The sequence below is a fragment of the Pocillopora verrucosa genome, chromosome 8, assembly GCF_036669915.1.
Source record: "Pocillopora verrucosa isolate sample1 chromosome 8, ASM3666991v2, whole genome shotgun sequence".
NCBI classification, from domain to species: domain Eukaryota; kingdom Metazoa; phylum Cnidaria; class Anthozoa; order Scleractinia; family Pocilloporidae; genus Pocillopora; species Pocillopora verrucosa.
Window position 1 is genome coordinate 18,974,942 of NC_089319.1, and position 23,944 is coordinate 18,998,885.

Sequence of the window (23,944 nt, forward strand, 5' to 3'; positions counted from 1 at the left end):
AACAAATAGATACACGAACATTTGTGGTCAGCAGACACTCATCAAAGGTTGGAAAACCAAGGGGCCATGGGATAGCATAACCCATAATCATTCTTGCTCACAAACCCAACATCACTTCCATCAGCTTGATCCGAGTTGTGAATAAAAACTACTGACGAGTTGTAGGATTTGTAAGGGTGAAACTTCACGCAAACGATGTCCAATTTGAGAGACACAAAACTGCGCAACGTGCCAGATTATTTGACCAAAAACTTATCCAAAGGATCTGATCATTTGTGGCTAGGATGGTGCAGGATTTGGAACAGCTACAGAGCCAAGTACGTTCAAGTCAAGAACGCCAGATTGACTCCGTTTATTCATGTTTGCATTGCTGCCATGGCCATTAATTATTACATGGAGTATCCCCACATTAAAGGTGAGCTTGTTTGTAGAGTCTGGTGTACATTTTCCGCTGCTTCACTGTATGTTTGGGTTGTTTACTTAACTGTATCAGGGACTTAGTATTTTCAACTGAGTTGATAACGTAAATTGGTCACCGTAAAGAGTTTAGAAGCTGACGTTTCGAGCGAGTGATTCCCAATCGCTCTCACGAAGGGCTAACGGTCGAAGCGTTAGCTTTTAAAATCTTAACGGTGGCCAATTTACGTCATGAACTCAGTTGATAATACTAAATTACCCTGTTATACTCTCCCACCGACGCAGCATCACAGTTTCTTAAGAAACTTACCTACTTTTATCTCAGGGACTGTCTGACCTGGGTTATTTCTCAAATAGATCGTAATGCATCCTTAAGTTAGTAATAATTTCTATCCACCATTAGACACTTTAAAAGAATGGAAGTGAAGTAGTTTTGGTAATCTTAAGTGGATTTTGTGGAAAGGAAAGTTTAGTTGAAAGCACACAATCATATGTATTGGACTGACTTAAGACCAGGAGAAAAATATTTTGGGTGATCCCTAGTGTACCAACCTGTTACTTTCATGAGTGACTTAGGACAAAGACTGAAAATATGACTAACCCTTTAACTCCCAGAAGTGATTAACATAAAAACTTCTCCCTACAATATCCATACATTATTCAGCAAACAGGTAATGTGAATATTCAAACTTATAAGGTAGAAGCTGCTATCTTGATCTAGCACCAATTTCTCATTACTAATTTACAAGGAAATGTGTAGCAGCTAAAGGGGAGAGTTAACAATCAGATCTTGGGAGTCTAAGGGTTAAACAGAGCATAGGAAAATAATAGTGACAATACAAAAAATTGCTTTCTCTTAAAACAAGGGGGAAACCAAACGTTTTTGTCTCTTGAAAACTCATACATGTATTATTAACAGCCCTGGATCTTAGAAATGATAAAATATCTATGGAAAATGATTGGTAAATGACATTGCCCAAACTAACTCTGTGACAATTCCTTTGGAAAAATGTGACTACTTTTTGATCAGGGAAATGTACTTTGGAATCCTATTTCTAAAACCTCAGAGAGTAAGGAAATGGTCTAGGATTATTCCAATGTCTAAAACTTGGGGTGAATTACTAGTGTTTGGTAAGAGAAGGGAAGTCAGTTTTGGTTTGAACTAGCTAGAATTTGCTGAAAATGAGGGCTTAGAAAATCAAGTTTCCTTTATCCCCTTACACCCTAACATTAGTAGACATATTCTCCATACTGTTCTCAATACATTTCCTAAGGTGCTGACAAGGAGAATTTGTTTAACAATCAAGAGCTTCTATCATCGGTGATCATTTCCTTTTTTTCTTGTGACCTTTACATGTGATTTTGGTATTGTTAGGGGTTAAAGAGTTATGTAAGAAATGCTCATCGTGGAATTTAGGAGCTCCCCAAAATAACAATCTACTGTGACTGTGCTTGAGCAGAATAATCATTTCAGAGTTTTTCTGTGCTTGAATGTTGACCTTTTTGAAAATGTGTTTACTTTTTATTTTCCCATAGCCCATTCCAGTTGGAGGAAGTATCACTAAACAAGATTGCAGCAAGTTATCTCCTGGGTGTTTCTGTCACAAGGAACAGTTTTATGTGATGACCAGGGAAGAAAACATTCAATAAGTTGGACTGGACAGTTGTTGTAATCAGGCAATTTGTGAGAATAAAATCCTTATTTTCAGTGTTGTGAGAAAATGTCTCAAACAACCCAGGGTTGTCATCTGGGTTCTATTCCTACATTTAGGGTGGCAAGTCAATAGATTAATGTCCTCAACTTAAGCAGTGAAAGCAGAAGTTTTATTTTCTTTTGTAAGTTTTACTTCGTAAGTTTCCAAACTGAGACCCCTTTGTTAAATATGCAGTTTAATACTCCATTCAGGTAATCTTATATGCTGTTTGCTTTGACCTCGCTCTGTTTGCATTCATCTACAATTTAAGCTTTAGAAGCAAAAGGAAAAGTTTTTAATCTGATACCCCTCTGTTAATTTGCAATTGAATGCAGTTATTTTCAAGCTCTCTAATCCATTTAAAGTAACCTTATGTACTCTCTCCATTGTCTCGAGCTTTTAATCCTTTTTTCTCCTCGTCCTTCTCCTCTCCCTCTTCCATCACTTGAAATAAAGTGATTCATCTGGGTGATTTTTAACCTAAATCAATTGTAATGAACCGTGGCTGCATTTTGCTTGATTTCCTTGCATGTGTGTATGCAACTGAAACAGAACACACTTCATGCCTATTTTGATACACTATCTAAGCGCTGAGCAGAAGACATCTTACGGTTTTACTCAAGCTTGTCATCTTAATTGCCGGTGTGTCAAATAAACGAAGAGATGCACGGCCACAAGGCTAAACAAGATTTCGTATTCGAGTTGCGTATCCCACTGGACTGACTTTAAAGCCCAAGGCGCACTAGTAGAAGAAGGAATGGATATCCCAACTGCACGGACAACGGAGTATATGCTTTTGCTTGCCTTTCTATCTGGACAGAATATTATGGCCTTCAGCGGGTTTGTGAGATACATTCGTGCACTCTCTAAGTAGTGAGCTGTTCAAAGACTTGCGCGGAGCGCACGAGGGTATGTAACTGGAGAACAAAGCCCACTTAATTTACAATCATCTTGACAATCTCAGCGTCGAGCAGAAGTTATGCACGCTCAAAACTGAGAACTTTTCTGGTAGGTGATCATTTCCTTCATTTTAATTACCCAAAAGTGATATTTTAAGGAGAAATTAGACGCTAGTCACTCTTAAAGGTCAAAGGGCTAGTATTGTAATCAAAATGAACAGATGATGCTTTGCTCCTGTTGCCCAGAAAGACATGAATTTGACGACTTCACGCATTGGATAAAATCTCGGGAAATATCCACACTCTCTTTTGAGTATTATTGTGATCACTTGTATGATTCTTAACGTTCGTTTGAAGCATTTTAGCTTTGGTGCGAGATAGTATTTGATGTCATTCCAGCTTCAATCAACTGGAATTCATAATTTTATTTTTGGAAATTGAGTGGACTGCAAACCCATCACACCAACACCAGCGCCCCTTAACAATGTGACTATCTGTAAACTCATTTACATGAACAATTCATTGTTGACTGCGGACTGCGGAAACTGGTGTTATCTCCTCCAAGCCAGGCTCGTGATGACAGCTATCCTCCTTCAAGTGCAAGTGCTTCAAGTATCGGTTCCATCATCATAGCCTTCAAGAGATACTTCAATCTTTTCAGTTTTCCTGTCTCTAAGACAGCACAGTATCCATGGAGTAAACGAAGCTACAATAAGAGCACCGCCAGCCATGAAGAATGCAGGCCCATATGTACCAAGTTTGTCGACGGTAAAACCTAAGAGTAAAATTCATCAACCCATTATAATCAAAGCTCTGACAAGATTCTCGAATATAATTGTTTATCAGCGACCCGACCTCAGTGATAATTACTGGGATAATAAACGTGTCATGCTTGCAATTAGAGATTGTAATGGAACAGTTCATGAATTGTGCGTCATCAATTTGAAGCTTCTACATCCCCTTCCGGGTAACCCTCCGTGCATTTGACCTTTTCAAGATTGGTTCGTTTAAATTCCCGCCTCCGAGGCCAAAACTGTGTAAAAATGCCCCACCAAGTGCTGGATTTGATCGTCCATTCTTTTCGCACAAAGCAAGATTAGCGACCGTGACTTTCTTGTAGACCTTTCCTTCTGAGCCATCTGTTCGAGAAAGTGAACTTTTTACGTTTAAACATCTCCATATTAGAAGACAAAACACGTCTATTCTGTTAGAAAAACTTGATAGTTCCAGCTCAAATTCCTCACTCAAGCAGGCTTGGCCTTTTCCTAACGGGTATAATATTCGAGTTATTTTAAGACTCAGAGCGTTTTTTCTCCCACAAACTGATGATAATTACGTGTAGCTCTTCTACTGCCTAGATGTTTTGACACAGAATAAAGAGACACGTCTACATCGACGAAAATAGTGACACAGTGCGGGCGTATTTCTGGAAATTCTGAAAAGAGAAGCGATCTATGAGACATTTGAGAGGAACAGCCCAGCTAAGCAAGAAGCCGGAATTTTATAGTGGATTTAAAGTGTCAATTTATGCAATTTGCGTTTTTATGACACGAACTTGCACTTTAAAGGACTTAAAATATAAATTCAAGAGCCGTGGTTGTCTCTCAATTTCTTTTCATAGTATTGTCCATACCTGACAGAGGAGGTCCAACTAATGTCACCACGGACGTCGCCAGCAAAACGTTACCAAAGGCTGAACCTGCTTTAGAGGGATCTACGCATGTCAGAGCTATGATGTTAACCAATACACCCATTGCCCCGTCACAAAACCCGAATATAACGGAATATGCGACTAACCATTCGTAGCTGTTAGCCAAGGCAAGGAGCATTGTCGAGACGCCGTTTGTGATTGCCATGCCTTGTAAAATAAACCAGTTATCGAGTCGTTTGATGGAGCACAGAAAGCCACTCACAAATCGGCCAAGAACAATATTGATTCCCATAAAAAGAACGAGCCTTGACGACGCTGCAGAAGACATCCCACGATCTACGGAGTATTTCACCTGAGAATGTAAAACAAAGTGCGAGACAACAGTAAAAGTGAAAGATGATAACTTGTCCCCCCAAGTTAACAGGGGGGAGGGGAGGGGAGTCCTTGAGCGCTTTATCCTCCCCTTGTTTTGCCTCTCCACTTCACCATCTACTCCCTCAGTGTCAACTCCGCACGTGGGGTTCAACCATCCATAAACTCAACCGCTTCTGATTCTTTTTCAATCACCATAAAGCTTAAACTTTTACTTAAACTTTTTTGTCAGTTGCTACTAACATCTCGTGTATCTCGCAATTTGAACAAACTACCTAAGCTGCTTCTTAGTAGAAATGTTTTTCTTTTCTCTCTAAGCAACGATAACATTGCTGAATATCGCCTCATGTTTGTTTCCATACGGTTGGCAGTATTGCCAACAAATGAGAAATCTCTATTTATACTCTCCAGGCTTAGCCCGCCCGCTGCTCAAAAAAAGTGTAGAATACATTAAGAATGGAGGGGACTTATAGAGTTGGTTATTTTTGGACAATGTCGACGATGGAGTTGCAAATAGCGGCAGAAGGCAGTCAAAACAAAATGAAACATAAACGAATCTAGAGGGTTTATTGTGCTACAAACACGTGTCTTTTTTTCCTGGCTCTCGAAATAAGCAAGTTATTCTTGATTAGTAATAAAGCAAAATATTTTTGTTATGTAATAATCTATTATTGACCAAGCTTTCGGTCAAAATAGCTGTATATAAGCCTCGTATTTTTTGCGTAAAGAACTCGGCCAATATCCATCTTGACCTCACCTGGTCAATATTCGGACACGCACATATTCGGATCTCGCATTCGATTAGTAAGAGGTGTAGAGCTACCTACCACAAGCACATAGATTATAGAACGACCAAACATAAAGAACACTCCTGTGATTGTAAGCGCAATAACACTGGGAACTTTCCATACGGAGCAATGGAATGTGAATCGTTTGGACTTTCTTCTCTGTCCATCCTCTTCACTTGAAAGCTGTTCCCCGCTCTCAGAGTTTTCTGTGTCCACTTTAGAATCAAAAAGCAAAGCAAGCAATGCGTTTAAAACTAAAGCAGCTGCCATGATCCGCAATGTACTTCTCCAGCCGACAGCGTCAGTAAGATATTGAAGAACTTGGCTGAGAACCATTGTTCCCAAGCCTTGCCCCGTTGAAACGATTCCAAGAGCAAATGCTTCGCGTTTGTCAAAACATTTTCGAACCATTACTAAACCTGACACTAATGCACAACTAGCCCCAATCCCAATAACGCTAAAGGCTACGTACAAGACGGTCAAGTTCTTAGCCAATGAAGCTGTCACTAAACTGAGCGCAAATGCCATACATCCCGTCACAGACACCGTTCGGCAGCCAAATCGGTTGGCTAAGGAGCTTGCAAATATGGAAAAGAACGGCACCAGGGCGATAGGTAGCGAACCAACCCAGGCTAGAAAGGAAGACAACAATGATAGTTTCCTCATATAGGTATTTCATAACATCCAAAATAAACCTGATAAAAAAAATACGTGCAAGGACCGAACACATAAGTATTTGGCCATCTGAGAATGGAAATAAGTACTCTTTCTCAACGTCTTATTCAACACAGAACCAATTTGTATCGACCTTAATTTTGATCAAAGCAAGCCGGGGTTACCTCTCGAAGGCTTTTTAAATATCTGACTAGACTACGAGCAATCCCTGCTTTTCAACTTAACCAACTTTATTTCATGAAGGAAAACTAAACCGTTTATAATTTGGCCATGCCATTCATTTATTAGCTATTCTATCCTGCAGCTGTGCTTAAACCAGCTTTGTATTTGCTGACCTATTTGACATCCTTGTATTTTTGGTGGTGACGGCCGCTCATATCTGATCTAAAGAGGCATTGAGTAGTCACATGGCAGCCTCGTGCTAACGCTACCTCCTAGCTGTTCATCGAGTTAAATTTGTTACGTTCGTCGTCTACAATCAGTGTTAGTATACCCCTTACTATACCATAATTTCACAAATTTGCCTGGCTCTCTGCTGTTCTTAACTTTTGTCCAAGTTGGTATTTGTCGTATTTGGCTCCGGTATTCTTTGCCTCAATCGCAACTGTTTTTCGTTAAGTAACGTAACGGAGGCTTGCGTGACATTCTAGAAATCGCCATAATTACGTAGTCAAATGAAAAACTAGGTTTTCAGACGATCCAAGGCCACTCTTTTCCACGTAAATCAGACCGGAGACAAAGAAGTAAAATACGGGAGTGGGTTCGACTATTCATTTGAAGAGAAATTTCGAAAAGGTATCTAAATGTAGTTATTTTCCCTATACAAAACCCTTATATTACTGTTGTTACGTAAGAGGTACGAAGCAGTCGTATGGCAACCTATGCCATATGGGCTACCTATGCCATCGATGCAAATTAAATCAGCGTCTCGAGAGATTGTAAACTTTAAAAAATTACATGTCTAGTTAAATCATTAGATTACCTGTACGTTCTCGGCTTTCTTTAAAATGATCCATGAATATCGGCAAGAGCACTCCAAAACTATAAACCAATCCAGTGGTGAAAGCCAGATTCGTTGCAGCGGCGAAGCAAACAATCCAAGCCCAGAAGCTTTCCCTTTTGTGCGATGGGTGACCATCACGAAATATTTTACAGACAGCACAGGAAAACATAATAAAGATTTACAATCAATTGTAAAGCACGGAATACAGACTCGTTCCTTGAATTAATGAATAAAAGTCACGCAGAGACAAGGTCATGGTCTCATCATATGACGCGATTACTCTGCATATTAGCCAGTGTTGGCCAGTTCCAAACCCTGCAGGAAAAATCTTTGGAAAAATGAATATATTTTTGATTTTCGTAATTATTCAGTACAGCCTGACACCTGACTCTGTGTGAGACGCTTTTAGTCCCGAGGGGGTATAATGCTTACTCTCGGGTTGTGTGACCCTTTGTCCCTCCATCTTTTGTGACCAGTAATGTTTGATTTCATATGCCTCGTTTCGACTCAGAAATGATCCAATCACAATATTTGTCATTTTTGAATGGATGACCAACACAAGGCAATAAAAGAACAATTTAGCCTCAACCCTAAAGATAAGAAGGCAGGTCCCTACCCTGAATAGTGAAACAAAATTGCAAAATCTGCCGCGAACAAACATCATGAAACACAGTGTTTCATATGGATTTCCCTTTATCTTCCATAATCAGTCGGCCACAAACGTATGTGCCAATTAATTCTATAGACGTAACCTCACCTAAATTAAACTACGAGAATAATAGAAAAATGATATCATCACACAAATAGCACACAATATACACGAAAGAATTTTATTCACATAATCTCCCCCGCGAGCACATGATCATTAGTGTCGCAATTTTCTACCAGGTTGATCATTGGCAATCCTTGAAAAACTTAACGATGCGTAATCAGCAAGCTTTGTCGGCTTTGTTTTCGTTGTTTTTGTTGTTTTGTTTGATTCAGTTCCCAGATCGTGTTCCTTTTATTTCAAACCAGACCTTAAGCTCAACCCTCTTACTCCAAGATCAAAATTTCTAGTTGATTGTGCCCGATGTAGATCGCTAAATGTAGGTGTTTTCATACACAAACAGGCAGTTTTGAGTTTCCATTGCTCTTCAGCCCGTTGAAATAATAATTATTGGGGGTAACTCAAGTTTATAGAGAAAAGCATATTGTCATAAACGAGAATCAGCAGTTTTTGCCTTTTTTAAAGAGTTATGACGAATTCTCCGGGATATGTAACAGCAAAGCAAGTCATCTTCATTCTCGATATCGTTGATCACATTCACGTAACATGCCAGTCTGTCTAAGGCTTTCTCGAGCCGCTTAGCACTCTCTTTCCTTTCTGTACGTTTCTTCCTACTCACATACAGTGGTCTGTTCATGGCCTTGTTAGAAAACGCGGACTGCGATTCCTTAGTGGCTCTGTTCAGTGCCCGTATGCCTAAGAGGTCTCTGAAGTACATCATGATAAATTCCAGCATCTCAAATTCGTTCTGCATTTGGTCATTTTGCCGTTTTACTACTTCGAAAGATTCAATTATGATGGCAATGAGAAGGTTTAGAAACAAGAAATTGGTCAAGATGGTGTAGAGAAAGAAAATCAGCGCGCAAAGAATCTTGTGCAATCCCATCATTTCTTCAAAGTCAAATTGTCCCAAGAGGACGCTGAGAAGTTTCTGCATGGAGCCAATCAGCGTGCTGAAAGAGTCGTAGTTGCTTGCAAAAAGAAAATGATAAAGCTGCGAAAATGCCAGAAAGACAATGATCAACACGATAAAGTATTGCAAGAGTTCTCTGCTTGCATGTCGCAATGTACAGGAAAGAAGAAATATTCTCCGGTTGAATTTCAACAGTTTGATAAATTTGAGACAAATGACAAACACAGTTACACCAACCACGTTTTCGAACATAAGCTGCCAAGCTGAAAGGTACTGGAAACTAATGAACTTGGTGAGATTTTGGCGATAAAGATGCAAAGTCCACTTCCTCAATCCCAGACAGATGAAATAAAACGACAGAGCGATCCAGCAGAGAATCATTACAGCAAGGTCCATCAAATTCCACACCTCTGTGAAGTACCTTCCCTTTGTCTTGTAAATCTTTTTAGCCTCTCGGTATGTGAAGTAAATTACAAATATCAAGAAAAAGACTTCACAGGCGAGAATAAACAATTGAAAATCACCGACGTAACGGTAGAGGCGGTAGGCAAGGACCTCTGAATGTGGGAAAACTCCTCCTGTTGGAAATACCTCCATCAGAAACGTTACCGCACAGAACAAGTTGCTATTTGGGTTGTAGAATGTAAACTCGATGAATATGCTTCGTGTATGGCGGTCCAACCAGAGCGCAGCCCTGGAATCCTTGATCTGTCGCAAGGCTTTGTAATAGATGTGAGACAGTTCCAACACATATCCCCCTCCCGAGTATGTTTTTACACCACCCGTGTAAGGGTAGCCATCTAAGTCGCTGGCAGAGCTGTATCTCCAGGGACCTGGTAGCGAAGTCTTAGAGTTGTTTGAGGGTGACCCCCAGCCAGCAGTGTAAGCTTGTTCTTCCTCTGTAGTCATTCCATACTGTGAGGAGCACCTTGAGAAGAAATTTTGTACTTGGGGCACCACACGACAAGAATCTAAGTATGAGAGAGAGAAACATCAATAGAGGGCTTATGAGAGAGTTAAGGGAATTGAAATCCCTTCGTAAAGTTGCTTCGTACTCATTAGTTTCAATGAGGAATAAAGGAAACGAGAGATGGTATTAGACTGGACGGTGTAACATTGCAAGATTAGCTCCAACCGTTATGGCTTTAGTAAGATCCATGAATGAAGAATCACTGATAAATATTACGATGTTCTTCAGTTCTAGAGCTACGCAAAAATTTTAACCGAAAAAATGTCGAGAAATTATTTTGTATACATCTATGAGGAAAAAACTATTATCTTTATATTTCTCTTCTCACCTTTCTTTGCCCTGTGCTGTCGCAACCTAGCCACACCCACCACAAATCCGCTTTCTCCTTCCATAAACGTCGGAGCTTTTCCGGTGTAGAAGTACGATGGCAAGTTGTACAGTGTCGGAAGCATTGCGAGCTCTGCCCAATCCCACATATCTCTCTGTCGAATGATCTATATAAAGACAATAGGAAAAATAAATTTGTTAAAAACATTGTAACTCAGTTGATTTTGCACCGAAAATAACCGGATCAGGTCAAGAGCTGGAACGATCTGCTGCACAAAGTGATTTCATCTAAAGCTGAGAAAATTGGAACGTGAATGGTTTTTGTAGTCGATGTCAATACCACGAATATTTGGAAAGGAAAAAGCAAAACTCTTAAAGGTTTACTAAATTGTCTTACAAGGTTATGAGAATTGAAAGGAGATATAACAGTGTCAACGTAAGACGATTACCAGCTGGCTACTGTGAAAGCGCAATTGAAGGTTAGACGTTGTAGACAAACCCAGCATGAGAAATTTAATTCTGCCTAAAGCAAGGCTATCAATACGTAACAGTACATTTTGCTGCAGCTTGTTGCGTCTTACGTTGAAGTGGCATTGAAGTGGTCATTAGTCAGTCAATAACTGATTGAACAAAGGCTCCAAAGCGCTTGATCTATAGCAAAGTAGGCCTCATAATCCTTAATTCATTCATATTTTACATTTGAAAACTCACTCCGAAGGTTGGGTGAAATAAAATTAACTACTCAGAACAAAAAGAAGTTGACAAAAATTGACTAAAGGAATTCTTCTATAGAGGAAGACAAAATAGTTTTAGATATGTTTAATTCAAAGTAAGGCCCTTGATAAAGAGGACAAATCGAAACTTACCTGAGCGAATCTCTGCGGCTTAAACCCCCCTGGTTCCTCACTAAATGTTTGTTGTAGTAGAATTTTGGCGACAGCGTCATTCTGACGAAAAGCGCTTTGATCTCTGAAGCCATAGGCAATGAGAAGAACAAGTAATGTGAATACGAGGAAAGTCCCTATATCAAGCAATATAGCGTGCATCAAGCGTTGTTTTTTTGCCCTGTCTCGGGCACGCCTGATACTGTCTTCTGTCGGCACCTTGATAGGAGGGGCCTCGGTGCGTTCCTCGAAGTCCTCTTCCAAACCCTGAAGCTGCCTCTGCAACAGTTCTTCATCAAATTTTAGTTGTGATTTTGGCGAAAATGCGACTTTGCTGGGCTTTTTAAAGATATACGCGAAAAATAAAGCGAAAGCGACAACTTTGAGCGGCTGGCTTACAAAAATATCTTGTGTGAGCGAAAAGAACATGGATAGAAGCCATTGTGTGGATTTCTTGAGACCAAACTGGATCCCGTACAACAATGTTACCGATGCAGCAGTTAGAGAGGTTAATATAACCAAAAACCATCCAATATAGACAAACCACCAAGGCAGTCCTTTCTTATGGGAAGGGTGTTCCGCAATCGGTGCATTCGACGACTTCTCAGGGTCGTTTGTGGGTGACTGCCGAGATGGAGAGTATCTTGTTAGCAGAGATCTTAAATCAGAGGTTGAATCAGGAGGAGTCTCTGTTGCTAAAGATATTGAAAGAGCAGGAAAATGAGCAGAACGTAGAGCAGATTCCAGGCTAAATCCTTTATCTTCGTATTTTGGTGATCCCTGAGAAGTGCATTTTCTTACACTTTGGTATTGACCAGCGGAATGGATACAAAGTGCAGAGCCTTCCCCAGATCCAAATTTCACTGTGGTGATTTCCGTTTGAATAGACGAGAATCGTGGTCTGGGTTTTGGCCTTAAGCAGCAATGATTTTGTGTAGGCTTCGGGCGGCTGTGTCTGAAAATCTGCACCAAAAGTAAATTGATTGGAAACACAATAAGACTGCTGCATATTCCAATGGAAACTTGCTCCCATGAAAATTCAAAAGGACCGAACTGGACAGCATTGTAACGGCCACTTTCACTCTCGTACCACAAGGCGTTGGCCATCATGGTACACAATAGAACGGACAGACAGCAAGACACGCGCTGAACCCGTGTGAAAGGGGACTGGACGGGCCGCCACACAACCGAAAACCACAGGTGCGAGTCAGTAAGGTCATTGTAAGCTTTAGTCAGAAACAAGCGTCGAAACTCCTTCAACTCCTTGTTACTTGTTACTGGAAATATTCTATCAATCATACCATCACCTTCGTCTACTGCAAGCCAACGTTCACATACGAAGTGCCAGATTCCATCAGTGTCAACCTCACGTATGGATATCTGCTTTACGAACCAAGCCGGATCCTTACCGAAGTTATCGTGCCACATCCGGATATACGAAAGCTCGCCGAGGGTCTCTGGGGTCGTTAGAAGAAACGAATCGATGCAACCTCGAGCCAACGTCACTCGGTGACTGCTCTTAAGCAGAAATGCATGACTTTCGCCTTTTTCTCCTGTTAAAGTCATGGCAACGTTAGCAGTTGTTCCAGCGTGTCTGCGCATGCCAGTACAAATGACAACCTCGTAGGCGTGTGTGTCTCCTGGTCTGTTGCTCGGGCTCAAAGTTAAGCCTGTCTGTAGGAGTAATGATGGAAACGATGAAACTCTAATATCTGCTTGATTCAGCCCATCCCCTTCTCTACAGGACACTAACACGTTTCGACACGTTGGCTGGGGCTAACGGATAAAATATCGTAATTTGACGCGCTGAATGTTTATGTTTATTTGTTACCTATCGACAGATGTCCCTTGTGCCTAAGTGACGCATTTTCGTGAAAAGTACATCCTTATGCCAAAACATTTTAGCTTACTCGATCATCTGTTTCTAACAACCAGCGGTAATTGCTATGAAGCTAAAGGAAACGATTTCCATTTGATAGCACTCTTCTAAAGAAGCTTCACACAAAAAAGTTGATTCAATTTTGTGTCCTCTACCAATACCTTATTTTTATCTTTACGATCCTGGCGACGAGCCCAGATGACAACCAAGAAGTACAAACCAAACGTGACACAGAGCACAGAAAGGACTGGGGCATAGTTTGAGGGGTCTGATATTCTGCTGGCTATGATATCCAGGTCAAGTTTATTGGGAGGAACGAAAACACGGCTTCCAAACCACGTTAAGTGATTACTACGACATTCAACGTGCTCTGATGTGGTCATTGAACCAACCTTTAAAAAAAAACGTTTTTAACATAATCCTGTGTTTATGCTTCTCACATTGTTTATGAAGTTTGCGATTGGCTGATGATAATCTGAAATGATAATTTGGGATTTACTTACCTGCACCAATTACATAGTCTATATTATGGTATTAAGAAAGAACTAAAAAACGTCGAGATGCTGTCTGTACCACGTGCGTCCTGTACGTTTTTCAATAAATTAAAAGCCCTTTGATTAGCATGCCTAAACGAACTTGCTACATTTCCAGACACACGTTTTAGGACATTTACTTCCTTCCCTGTTACTCTCAAAGTTGTTCCGCAAGATGCCATGGAACCATTTGCAATTGAAAATATTTTAAGGGGAAAGGAAGCAGGAGAACATCGTACGCGTTGTTCTGGAAAAGTGTCCCAAGTAATTATGTCTAGGGGTGCAACTCTACGACTAACAAACAAATTTCTGAATGAATTGAGGTTTGTAGCTCATAGCTCATCAAATTGACTGACCTTTCGTCAAATCTTGCACAAGCAGTGAATGCACAAACTTGCTCATGGGGAAATCAACACATTTGTGTGATCAGTCATTGCAAACGAATGAAACGACTGTTCTCGCAAAGAGTTTCTCTTCAACCACAATATCAGTTCTCATATTTACTAAAACAGCAATGGCTGTGTCGTGTTGAGATATCCTCATGGAAGCTATTTTGCGCGAAAAAAACACTTGATAATGTCGCCCAACCGAACTAACTGGTTCGGCAATTTGTGTCAGGCTATCAGGATGTCATCGTGGTGATAGCGTGACACAAAATAATACAAGATACATGTGGGACTAATGTGTGCCAGTGAGTCATGACCGCATCTACGTCAGAGATAGGGATCAGAACTAATGAAAGTGTTGGGTAACCACCCCCGTCTCCTCCCTCCCCCCAGCCCATTTACCTCACAACCATCTGTGGTCCACGCCTGCATTTTCTCGCTCCAGTAATAACAGCCGATGGCCATTACAGATACGCCATATCGTATCTTAGTTGTCACAGCTGTGATATTTGTTTCATTTCTTTCTGCCTTCAATTTCACACCGAGGTAGAGCTTCTCCGAAGTATTTAAATACTTTCTCGATATGAGTCGTTTTAAAGTGGTGTTACACGAGGTGATAATCCATTGGAAGTCAAAGGTGTCGGTGCTAGGCTTCGAGTTTCTCCTTCCAGTAATGATTAGTTTGTAGCCGCTCGTGACCCCAGAACAGTTTATTGTAAAGTAAAGTGCGCTTTTGTTATCGGAATCGATCTTGAAGAACGTGATGTTCTCTTCAGGATCAATGATACCATTCATATTGTTACGATCTTTAATCTGTGATTGGTTTAGCGACAGGAATATGGACACAGGCTCTGTTAGATCCCGGATTTGGATTTCCTTTCCAGAAGTCTCCAAAAGCTCAAGTGTTGACACTGGTGTATCAATAGGAGTGGCGTCGTTTGAAATAAACGGGGTCTGGGACATGGTTATCACCTACAATGATAAAGTGATTAATAGAAGAGGGTAGAAACTGCTAAAAAAAAAGGGGAGGAATGGCTTACATCGGAACCACACTAGAATCTGATAGCATTTGGTTGGTTCATTTTGGCTCAAAATTATCATTAACTTTTTCGTGCCAAAGAGAATCAGATCTACTCTATGATTCCCACCTCCCCCTCCCCCCCCCCCGCCGCACCCTTGTAGAAACCTTACTTACAAAATGAATCCCACAAAGAACGATTTCAATGTTCCAATAAACTTTTCAAGTGCAAAATCAAAATCGGTTATAACTGTGCCTCGAGGTTTTCACCGGTTCAGATTGCGCGATCTCCTCTGTTCCAATACATTAATCAAACTGCTGGTTTCAAGTAAGGTACACCTATACCACCTGTATAATTTCAAAGGAATCGTGTTGAATGGTTTTCAAACTGACCTTTGTATTGACTGCATTGAAAGAACTAAGTCTGTCTTTCTTTACTTCGTGCGGAATTTGAAAAGTGACCTCTCCTCCGTTCAGCGCCGCGTCATTTATGTTGCTAGGAGACTGGCGAGTAAGGGTCAATTTCATCAAGCTTGAGGACACGTGACTCGGAGGATCTCCCTTGCGTTGATAGTCCAATAGTTTTTGCGCAGCATAATTGACACCCTCTAGGGACTTGTTAGTGGCTTGTTCACACTGAAGTAAAAAATTTCAATATCCTATAACTGGATTGTTTTGTAGTATTTAAAAAAAAATACCTTGCTCAAGTGGTAGTGCCCTTTAAAAAAATTACAAGCTCACAATATTTTTGCTTCGAGTTCCCATTAGCTCTTCCTGATGCCAACTTTTAGTTTGATTTGCTTTTATGACTGCTATAGTTTGGGTTTAGCTCCATTCAACCAAGAAGCGCTCAAGATGCAAAGGAAGAACAGATAAAAAGGTCAAGTGGCCGATCTCAAGCGCAGGAAAACGCTCATAACCAAGTCCTGATTTATGTAAGATTTGTTCCTCTTTCATGTGAATATTTCGTAAATGTTAGGAATCATTCACAGAGCGCCGTGAAGCAAACTGATGCAACATGTACAGTTAAAATAGCTCTGATCACTTTTTAGGGAACACTTAAAAGGGGAAGGTGTTAAAATATAAGAGAAGCCTTACCTTTTCTTGGTGGTCTTTGTTTCTTGCCTCATTGCTATCATCAATCCAGTCTTTGATTTCACCAGAATTCTGTTGGCGTTTTACTTCATTGCTTGTAGACACAGACGCTTCCAAGATGATGCTCAAGCCTCGAATAATTTCCCGAGTCTCGTTTGCTGCTTGGAAGCTCTTGAATTTAATAACCAATGCTTTTGCCATGTTTGAGAGAACAATTGCACTATCCTCCTTAAAATGATATCAAAGAAATGCAATGAGGTGCACCATCAAGGGCGAGGTTGAAAATTTAACTTATAAGCTTGAGAATCTGCATCGAAGCTACGCTTGATTGCGACAGTGAAAACAGCCTTCTAAAGCTTTAATGTTCAATTTAGTTGGCCAAATATACCACTTCTGTTTTCTATAGGAATCGTATGCTTACACGTCTGACTTATATCACTGAGAGAAATTTTCCCGGTTTCCTTAATACTGCATGGATGAAATGCTAGTTTAGCGTTTTTTGATGTTTTTTCTAGTTGCTTAGTCTATATTTGAATGGAAGGGGTTTATTCGAGACTAGGGTTTCCCTTACGCGCAAAAACGGCGTAACTGGGCAATGCTTTCTTCCCCTACCTGCTCACCCCTTTTGCGTCTTTCCTACGTTAAGCCTTTTTTAACTTGGTTTGATTTTTGAAGGGAAATTTTGGTAGCGTTTGAGCGGAAAAGGAAACTTATACGGACTTAAATTAATGCTTCTCACCAGAGCTTCAGGTGATAGTTCAGCGGTTACTCCAATGGCTTGAAGGATTCCATCTAAAGCTTGTCTGATACTCTGGGGACTACTACAGCACGTCTGAGAAAGTCTAGCGATCACTGTACTTCGGACCTAAATAGACACGATACAAAATGAACACACTTGCTTTAGTACTAAACTGCAAAATCCAAAATTCATATTCAAGCTTAAATTCGAGTGCAAGGCTTGTGTGAGTGTACACAGGTTTTCAGTACCAACCTCCACACGGTCATTTATGTCGGCAGAATCAGAGGCTAGCTCTTGAGAAGAAACCGAGTTTAAAACCGTGACGACGGTCGTCATCAGCTGTGTCGCTTGTTGGAATTCTCCGACCTTGAGAAGTTTCTCCAGCATAGAGTCAGGTCCGCAGACAATTCCTTTCAGAATTGAGCTAACAGAATCAGCCTCGGCACCAAAACCTGTCACCTGTAGAAAAACGAAACGTTAAACGATTTTCGACTCTTGATTCAAAGTAACAGAGTGTCTTTTTAAAAGCCATTTCTATATGGTCGACATAACTGCACACCTTCACTTGAAGGGGAACGATTCTGTAAGATCCCAGAACGTCTGAAATTTTCACGAACAGATCCACGTTGTGATTATTATCCTTAGATCCTGGGGGTAGGAACAATCCGTTGGAATACGGCATCCACCCGTAGTACAGCAGCATCGGTCCTTGCTCGGGATTTCCGAGGAAAAACTCGTACCGAAGAGGGCTGTCTTCGTCCCTCCAACCCGCGCAACTGATGATAAACTGTGTCTCGATTACTTGGCCTTCCGAAGGCGACACGAAACAAGATCCATTAGTCGGAAACATGTCGGTTATTACCGAATACTGCGCCGAGAAGCCGCTTTTGTCGTTGTTGAAGAGTATTGTGTAAATCCTGTTCGGAATCAAGTTTCTCGGATCCAGCTGGAACTGTTTTGCGTAAGAAATGCTGATTAACTGTTCACCTACAGAGCGTTTTGAAATCCGCCCAGTTGCTGGGGGAGGTCCGTAAAGTTCCCAAATGCAGGTTGTGTTCGTATCGTCTTGACAACCAACACCATCAAGGACCAATTCTTTGGAGGGCACTAACTTGTGTGCGCAATTTTCCTTGCATCTGCATGAAAAAGAAGCAGTTAAGAGAGTAAAGAGTTTTGTTAGATTATTAAGAAAATTAAGCCAAACTTGGACGCCAGTGGGAGGAAAATCCGCTTTATGGAAAGGCAGAATGTACATAACAGCAGGGACGGCAAAGTAAATTTTCATTTCGGGGGGCCTGAAAACAAATGCAGGAGGCACGAGTTTGCCAGGGTGAGGGGGGGGGGGGGGGGTCTGGGGCCATCCATCCCCTAAAAATTTTATCGTGTTCTCGGGGAATAATCTGTGGAGGATTTTTTTTTCCTTTTTATACTTCATATGTAACTTATACCAAAACAAAATAAAATGCCGTCCTCGTAAAAAGTGGGGAAAGAGAGAAAAAGCCCTCTCTTCGTTAAATTCGCCGTCCCTGAACAGTCTAAACGTTTTCTGAAAGGATTTTACAATAAGCAACATTTTGAAATCTTGTCTGAGATTTTGACTCACCCAGGATCGCACTGGGATCTTAACTGGCGTCATTATTTATGCAGTTCATGGTTTTTTCTGGTGCACACGACTTTGAACCAGCCTCGGAATCATGGATTGAATCGATTAAGAATGAAGCCCTTTAACGATTAATGCTAACGATTAAGTACTTCTAATCGGTTGTCTTACAGTGTTGCGAATAGAAAGATCAGCTAGTTGAACATGCACAAACTAAAGCAATATATCAATTCAAGCCCATTGCTTTTCTGATTAAGTTTAATATGATTAGCACATGACAACTTGCCACCGACCTGACGCAAAGTGGAAGGAAATTGCCCGACATAACCTCTATGCTTTGTGTTGCCTCAGCCTTTCTGGATCCTTTGGTTACTACAACAACAAACTTATATTTTCTATTGAGATCAAGGTACTTCGGTGGAAACATCAAAGCGGGCCCTCTGTTATCAATTGATCCACTAAAACAAGAGACATTACGATTGGTGTCACAAAACCACTCAAATGACAAAGCACTTCTGCCTTGGCTGTCGCACAACTCATTTGGGTCACGTGACGAAGAAGCATTCAAAATTATGTCTTGATTCCAAGGCATAACTCTTTTGCTCCCACAGTCTATGACAGCCAGCAGTTTCGGCATGCGCACTCGTAGAAATCCAATTACAGATTTTGATATCCCATGAGGCTTTGCAGTTACTGACAGGATAAATTTGTAAAGACCATTCCTGAGTGATTGCGATTCGAGAAAGAGTGCGCTCGAAGACAGAACTTCCTTCGATAACGGGACAACCCTGGTGACGGTATCGTTCAATATATTGTCTATCTTCCACGTATATTCTAGTTCTTCGTATTTCGAGCAGTTTATTTTCAGAGAAGAGTAAAGTGAATATGCGTACTCTTGTTCAATCTCAGGACAGTGACTGCTGTTATCTCCAGCACCAAGCATGCGTAGTTCATGTATGATACACGGTAGTTCACTGATGTAAACCGACTGCTGCACTGAAATACTAGGGCCGACAGCACTGTTGGCTGTAATGGACAAACGATAGATGCCACGCTCATTGTACTGGTGAGTTACTGTCACAAAATTGGGTAACGTTCGTAAAAATCCTACTTGCTTCTCTGGAAGAAAACATATAGTATTTGTTAGTACAAATCTGGTGGGACTAAGTTTCTTTTAACAGAATATTGATCATTTCTTACATCAGTAAAGATAACAATTTTTAAGATATAATATGATAAATTGTTTATGTGTTATCATCCTTAAAAGGTGTGGACGTGAGTGTCTCTCCCTTCTCCACGTTGAACCAAACTGCCAGGCGAGGTGTTTTGCGAATGCAGAAAAGAGTATGTAAGAGGTCAAAGTTTAAAGCCCGGCTAGGTTATCAAATCATACGACTTGCTTTGAACTCTCGGTTTTTTTTAATTTATTGGCATATCCTGGTGATATAAAGCTCTCCTTAGTTATGATGGTAATAGCTTTTCTAGGGCGATAACGTTCATACTTGCCAGTGAGCATTTTTAAGATGAGTTTCAGTTTGAGACGTAACCTTTTCAGAGAATAACAATGAAGTAATTTCGAGCTCGCTTGGGCGATGTTTGAAACCTGTTGAGGAAAATTCCATGAATTCATAGCATGTATGATTTTCTCACCGCTATCATCGCCATATTCAAGCGAGTATGTGACGTTGTCTCCTTGCAGAATTTCAAATTCCAAAAGCAAGAGGTTGGATGACATCACAGCTAAGTGTCTGATACGCAAATCACTAAGGCGATGCTGGATGCTCACGTGACCAGCTAACACCACATTATCAACCGCAGAGGTAATATTCACTGTGATGAAGTATTGTCCCGGATGATGAAAGGTGTGCGATAAAGTAGATCCAGCTCTTTCTGAGCTTGATCGATCACCCCAGTTCCACATAAAGTGTAAAAGATGAGGATTTGTAAAATGTTCTACAGAGAAGACGATTGCCTGACCAACCAAACCGACAGAAGCGTGACGAAGTGTGACATCCTCTAGCGAAGTCACCTGATGTCGGTCTACCGATGAAGATTTATAAACGGTAACACTAGGTCTTATGGACGTGACTGCCTCTGCACTGTAGGTTGAATACGAAGAAATAACGCTGTTAAAGCTCGGAAGTAAAAGTGATGTGGTTGTTGAAAGTGTGGACGACTGATAGACAGGAAGAGGGGGCGACCCAGTCACAGTTGTACTGTGCGTGTGGGTTGAATACACAAAGACTTGGACTGTTTTTGTGCGGAAGGACACATCATTACTCGCGTTAACGGTAATGTTTGCTATTCCTGTGTTGACAAAGCGATGGGTGATTTTCTTTCCTTTATAGACAGAGAAAGTTGAATAATTGTCAGATTCTCGGATTTTCCAAGTAAATACCGGAAAATCACCGCGAAAGAGTTGAACGTAAAATACGCATCTCGTTCTGATCTCGGCTTGTAAAACACAGTCCGAAGAAATGTTTATTCCTTTTACACTGTAAATTGCCTTCAATTCGTGATCAATGTTCAAGTCAGGATAACCAACAGATTTGCACGTTATTTTGTGTCGTCTGTATAGAGCTCTGCTAAAATTTTGAAACATTGTCACATTGCCTTTGCTGCTGTTGCTGTACCCAGACGCCCTCAGTGTTAACAGAGGATCTGCCACAATGTCACTTCCCCTCATCCCCTTCACCCCCTGTTGCTCAAAGAATAAGGCTGGTATCCCCCCGGGCCAATTCACTTGACAAGTTATTTTCACGGGAACACCAGCTTGGACGTTCATAGGGGCGTTAATGGACAATGGATTAGGAATAACTTGAATAGAGTGAGGGACAGACGACCGTGAGATCTTATTATAGCAGTGCAGAGTAAAATTCGTTTGGCTTTCTGACGTGAATACACGACTGACAGTTTTACCCATCTCCCTCGCGGTGTAATCATCTGGCCCAAATTCCCACGTGCATCCGACTTCAGTGCCTTGCGTCGCGTCGGAAACAAAACACGTTTCCGCGTTTTCAAACGCAAACGCCCCATGACACAAGCTCGCTCTCAAACCTTTTATCGGCTGACGCACAGAAAGAATGATATCTTCACTCTTTTGAGAGACAAGATTAGATGCAGTCACTTTTACGTAAACATATCCAAGATAGTTGTACAAAGCAATGTACTGGAAAACTCCTCCCTCGGTGGTTTTGTTGTTTTTAAGATAAGGAGACTGATGTACCGTCAAACTTGAGTTAGGAATGTACCATTCACACGTTACATTAGTGCCTTGTTCCACCGTCGCGGTAATGTTTTTTGTGGTATTTACTTCAATGAACTCTTCATATAACAGGCGCAAAGGTGCCACTGGGTTTTGAACCGTAATTGAAGATCGGAACGTTATCACTCTATGGGAGCTGATAGCGTTGGTAAAAGTCGTTACTAGAGGATAGAGTCCAGCCTTTTCTAAACATGAAAAAACGATCGAAACTCCCACGCCAAGTGAGCCGTGCAATTTTATATCAAAAGATAGCTTCATAGGCTGGGCTCCTGAAAGATGTATGGAAACATTAGACATATTCCGCGCTGGAATAAAATAAACACTTTCATCTTGCTTAGCGGTAATTCGTCGCAGCACAGCTCCTGACAAATTTCTGTAGAAGCCCACAATGTCTCCTACCCGTGCAGTAAACCTTTGTTCCTTTGGTATAACAATCAAGTTATAACCCACCGTAAGATTGGCTTTCACACTGTACACTTTAATATAACTGCTGCGTCTTTGCCCGCAAGGCATGATGGATCTATACTGCCAGTAATGTACATCGATGCAAACCGTATTGCAGTGATCGCTAGTTGGGGCCCATTTCCCGCAGGATGATTGAGTTCGTCGGTACCATGAACAGCCCGTAAGGTTCAATGCCGCCCTGTAAATCTAAGTAAAGAAGTAACCGTTGAGGATTGCGGTGAAATGTGCATTGAAAAAAATGACAAGTGCAACAAAACAAGCCGATAGAAACAACTTAAACTAAAAAGCACTTACTTAACTGATCGAGAGCTAACCTGTAAATGGATGAGGCCAGGCTGCTCAGCATGTACCTCCCAAGTCTCTACTTCTATGTTCGTTAGAAAATGAAGAGATGGGAATAAATACAGGCCAGCTTCTCTTTTCTTGGCATCCGATTGGTTGGTCAGGGAAGGTCCCGTATGTCCTAAAATTACACGTGGCACGTCTAGAAGAAAACCAGCAAATGGTAATGTACCATATTAGTAATAACAAAAATTAAACTTGTCTATTCATGACTAACGTTTTCTTGTTTTTTTTTCCTTTAAATAATGTTCCGCTCATAGAACCCACATGACTTTCAAAGTTGGTCTCAGCTTTTGGAAATTTAGTAAATGAGGCTATGCAATATTTAAGGAAAATCAATCAGTTACCTCGAATTTCTATGTTTGCCACTGATATTTGGTCCCAAACCCGGGTATTTAGGCTGCTAAGTTGTGTTTCGTGTTTTTAAGTGTATTTTGTCATGTAAACCATTACGAGTCATACCTGGGATTGAAATTGATACAGTTTGATTTAAGTTGCCCAGTGACATCAATGCGGTAACGCCGCTTCCACCGAATTTATATGCCCTACAATAGAAATCAGTGAGTGGTTCTACGTGAGGACACCAGGTACTAGATACTCGAAGGAAGGAAACCCGGATCTTGCGTGACAACATGAAGACTGTCGAGTTACCACGAGAAGCCACGAAAGTGATGTTGAATTCGCCGGGAGTGATGTAATGGTGTCTCAGGATTGATCCCTCTCGCCAAGTTTTGTTACTCGTACCATCTCCAAAATCAATGAGATAAAGCAATGATTTTGACAGCGAATGCGCTGCTGTCACACTTGATTGAGTGACAGGAGAGGAGATTGATGGCGTTATCTTGGATGGAAATGCTGTGAACGTTAATCCCTGATATAGTTCAACGGATACTGTAGAAAGGCAGCTGGTATTGTAAAGTAGATAGTTTCTCGCTGCGGCAGGTGAGCTACAAGGATACTTCATGATCATTGGAAGAACACTGTCGTTTGCACAGTGACACTCCGTGACCTTGAGCACTGCAGCCAGCGGAAATTTTGCATGCGCGCACGTCTCGATACACTTATAGGGCGAGGGTGTTGTTGAATCGAGTCTTTGTAAGTTCGACTCACTGTTTTGCTCTTCATAACAACCCAGGAGCAAATTGCCTAAAAGGGAAACGATTACAATTTCAAACTAAAAGCAACAACATTAACAACAACAACAAAACAAAAAAAGGAGATGGTGACTTACCTGGTGATTCTGGTGGTAAGTTGACAGTT

The 23,944-nt window shown here is 41.1% G+C and overlaps 2 protein-coding genes and 1 long non-coding RNA gene across 3 annotated transcripts; 1 reads left to right on the forward strand and 2 right to left on the reverse strand.

The window, feature by feature from the left end:
• Positions 1-94: 94 nt before the first annotated feature.
• LOC131782739 (uncharacterized) lies at positions 95-2,125 on the forward strand. The gene is made up of 2 exons (XR_009340059.2): positions 95-415; positions 1,954-2,125. It is a non-coding gene; the product is annotated as an uncharacterized lncRNA (long non-coding RNA).
• A 109-nt stretch (positions 2,126-2,234) lies between these two features.
• On the reverse strand, positions 2,235-7,918 carry LOC131782729 (monocarboxylate transporter 12-like). The gene is made up of 4 exons (XM_059099466.2): positions 7,479-7,918; positions 5,861-6,453; positions 4,644-5,013; positions 2,235-3,785 (listed from the first exon to the last, which is right to left on the reverse strand). The coding sequence occupies exons 1-4, from the start codon at positions 7,666-7,668 to the stop codon at positions 3,619-3,621; spliced, it is 1,320 nt and encodes a 439-aa protein (XP_058955449.2). The 5' UTR covers positions 7,669-7,918; the 3' UTR covers positions 2,235-3,618.
• A 434-nt stretch (positions 7,919-8,352) lies between these two features.
• Positions 8,353-22,390, reverse strand: LOC131783015 (polycystin-1-like protein 2). Its single transcript, XM_059099760.2, has 13 exons — positions 20,830-22,390; positions 20,263-20,628; positions 18,906-19,731; positions 17,572-18,148; positions 17,265-17,471; positions 17,013-17,138; positions 16,277-16,501; positions 15,572-15,814; positions 14,563-15,132; positions 13,403-13,633; positions 11,345-13,036; positions 10,480-10,645; positions 8,353-10,152 (listed from the first exon to the last, which is right to left on the reverse strand). The coding sequence occupies exons 1-13, from the start codon at positions 22,388-22,390 to the stop codon at positions 8,696-8,698; spliced, it is 8,247 nt and encodes a 2,748-aa protein (XP_058955743.2). The 3' UTR covers positions 8,353-8,695.
• Positions 22,391-23,944: the final 1,554 nt, after the last annotated feature.